The following is a 2,077-nucleotide window of genomic DNA, read 5'->3' as shown; positions in this document are numbered from 1 at the left end:
ACTCCTCTTATTTTCAGAACATATTATTTTACAAATCTTACTTGTAGCCTCCCTAAAATATGCCTTTTTTATTTTTCCTTTTATCCTAAGATGGATTGTAAACTCTTGATTTATTCTTTTTGATATTCTATATATATATATATATATATATATAATTTTATACCGATCAATACCGTTGCTACGCCGTCACACGATCGAACGGCCGTGACGAGCTACGAGAAGCTTCCCTAAAGCAAGCGTAAGCGTGAGTATAAAATTAGCTGCCATTGGGTGGTTGGAGCGCGTGGTTAGTATTCGCTTCTTCCTCTTTTTGGTCTTCGATCGGTACGGCCACTGGGATCGCAATGGGGAAGTCATACCCGACGGTGAGCGAGGAGTACCTGAAAGCAGTTGAGAAGGCTCGGAGGAAGCTCCGCGGTTTCATCGCCGAGAAGAACTGCGCTCCACTGATCCTTCGACTGGCGTACGACTGCGAACGCCATCCTGCCGACGTTATTTTACAGATTTTTCTTTGAGATTTGCTATGGATTTTTACTGATTGTTGGATATGAACAGTTGGCACTCGGCTGGGACGTACGATGTCAATACAAAAACTGGAGGGCCTTTCGGGACGATAAGGCACCCGGATGAGCTTGCACACGGGGCGAACAACGGTCTTGACATCGCCGTCAGGTTGCTGGAGCCGATCAAGCAGCAGTTTCCGATCCTTTCGTACGCTGACTTCTACCAGGTATGTGTATCTGCTCGCTTTGTTTCTTGATTGAGTGACAGTATATGAATTTCCTGCGGCTCTTCTTGTTGTATTGACGGTTATCTGATTATTCTTGTTTGCAGCTTGCTGGAGTTGTTGCTGTTGAGGTCACTGGTGGGCCTGAGATTCCTTTCCATCCCGGAAGGGAGGTAACTCTCTCTAGCTTTCTATTGATGTTTTATATGTTTTATTATTATTATTATTAATTTTTTGTTGTGTTTACTGCTAAATTCATTCGAATTTCAGTTAGTTTATTTTGGTGTCTTGAGTTTTATCGGATCGTCAGATGATCAAGTCGTTAATTTACAAATGGTTGGGTGCGATGGAAAGTTTTGAATTCTAATTTTCAATGTCTTTTTAAAATTTTTCTATGAATCGTATTATGTTTTTTGGTTTTATTTTGTTTGAAGTTTTTTTAGACCCTGGCAACATATAATTCTTTTTTCCTTTCACATAACTGTGAGGCTATATATGCTACCAAGGGATAGAAAATGAACTTTCAGATATATTCATAACCAAAAATGCTGACTAGCTTATCCATCATCCTTCCCAGAATGTCTTTCTATAAATCTTATTATGTTTTTCTTGTCCAGTTTTCCTTAAACTTCAATAAATGGCCTCAGAAAAGCAGATTTTTAGATGAGTAATATATTATTAACCAAAAGAAAAAGAATTGTCAAGAAGACTTAGTAAGAAACAAGAAAAGATTACATCTCCCAATGCATCATAGAATTGTTTTTTCATGTTTATTGCATGTTGACTTTGTGTTGAATTTTTTATGGGTAGAAAATTACTCTTTTTATAAAGAATACCATCAAGGCTACCTAACTAGAGTCTTTCTGATCTATTCATAACTAGAACGTCGGGTAGATCTAAATTTTTTTGCTCTATTAGTTTTGATTCCAATTTTCTAATCCTTTCATTTTGAGTAGCATACAATTAGATGGAGCTAATTTTACATCCTCAAATTCTTATTGTTATGTGTCTGGATCTTGATCCCAATTTTCTTGTTCAATATATATGTGTAGATCAATGTTCTATGTTTTACATAGTTGGGACTTTACCTAGTGACTTATTAATTTGTTGTGCGTAATCTGAGCGTAAATCATCCTAAGTACCTGGAGAATCACCTTCTTATGAGTGTTGTATTAACACACACTACGGGAAAATGCCCAGTTATCGGCGGACCAAATTAGCCGGTAACAATAGAAATCCGTCGGAAAATTTTATTTTCCAGAGTATTTCGTATGAAACCCCATCCGACGGTAATTCGGGCATCGTAAAATCTTTACTGGCGTAATTTTTCGGATATTCCAACACAATTCC

General features: G+C 37.5%; 1 protein-coding gene across 1 annotated transcript; it reads left to right on the top strand.

Annotated features, from left to right (window-relative positions):
- Nucleotides 1-273: 273 nt before the first annotated feature.
- On the top strand, nt 274-992 carry LOC110096923 (L-ascorbate peroxidase, cytosolic). The gene is made up of 3 exons (XM_020823074.2): nt 274-463; nt 556-730; nt 835-992. The coding sequence occupies exons 1-3, from the start codon at nt 345-347 to the stop codon at nt 955-957; spliced, it is 417 nt and encodes a 138-aa protein (XP_020678733.1). The 5' UTR covers nt 274-344; the 3' UTR covers nt 958-992.
- Nucleotides 993-2,077: the final 1,085 nt, after the last annotated feature.

Source organism: Dendrobium catenatum, unplaced genomic scaffold, assembly GCF_001605985.2.
Source record: "Dendrobium catenatum unplaced genomic scaffold, ASM160598v2 fragScaff_scaffold_133, whole genome shotgun sequence".
Taxonomy (NCBI): Eukaryota; Viridiplantae; Streptophyta; class Magnoliopsida; order Asparagales; family Orchidaceae; genus Dendrobium; species Dendrobium catenatum.
Note: the sequence above shows the minus strand (reverse complement) of the source record. Positions and strands in the feature narration are given on the sequence as shown.

Coding starts and splice junctions, on each gene's coding strand:
- LOC110096923 (XM_020823074.2), top strand. CDS start 345: ATGGGGAAGTCATACCCGACGGTGAGCGAGGAGTACCTGAAAGCAGTT. Junction 464..555: donor CCACTGATCCTTCGACTGGC/GTACGACTGCGA, acceptor GGATATGAACAG/TTGGCACTCGGCTGGGACGT. Junction 731..834: donor CGTACGCTGACTTCTACCAG/GTATGTGTATCT, acceptor TCTTGTTTGCAG/CTTGCTGGAGTTGTTGCTGT.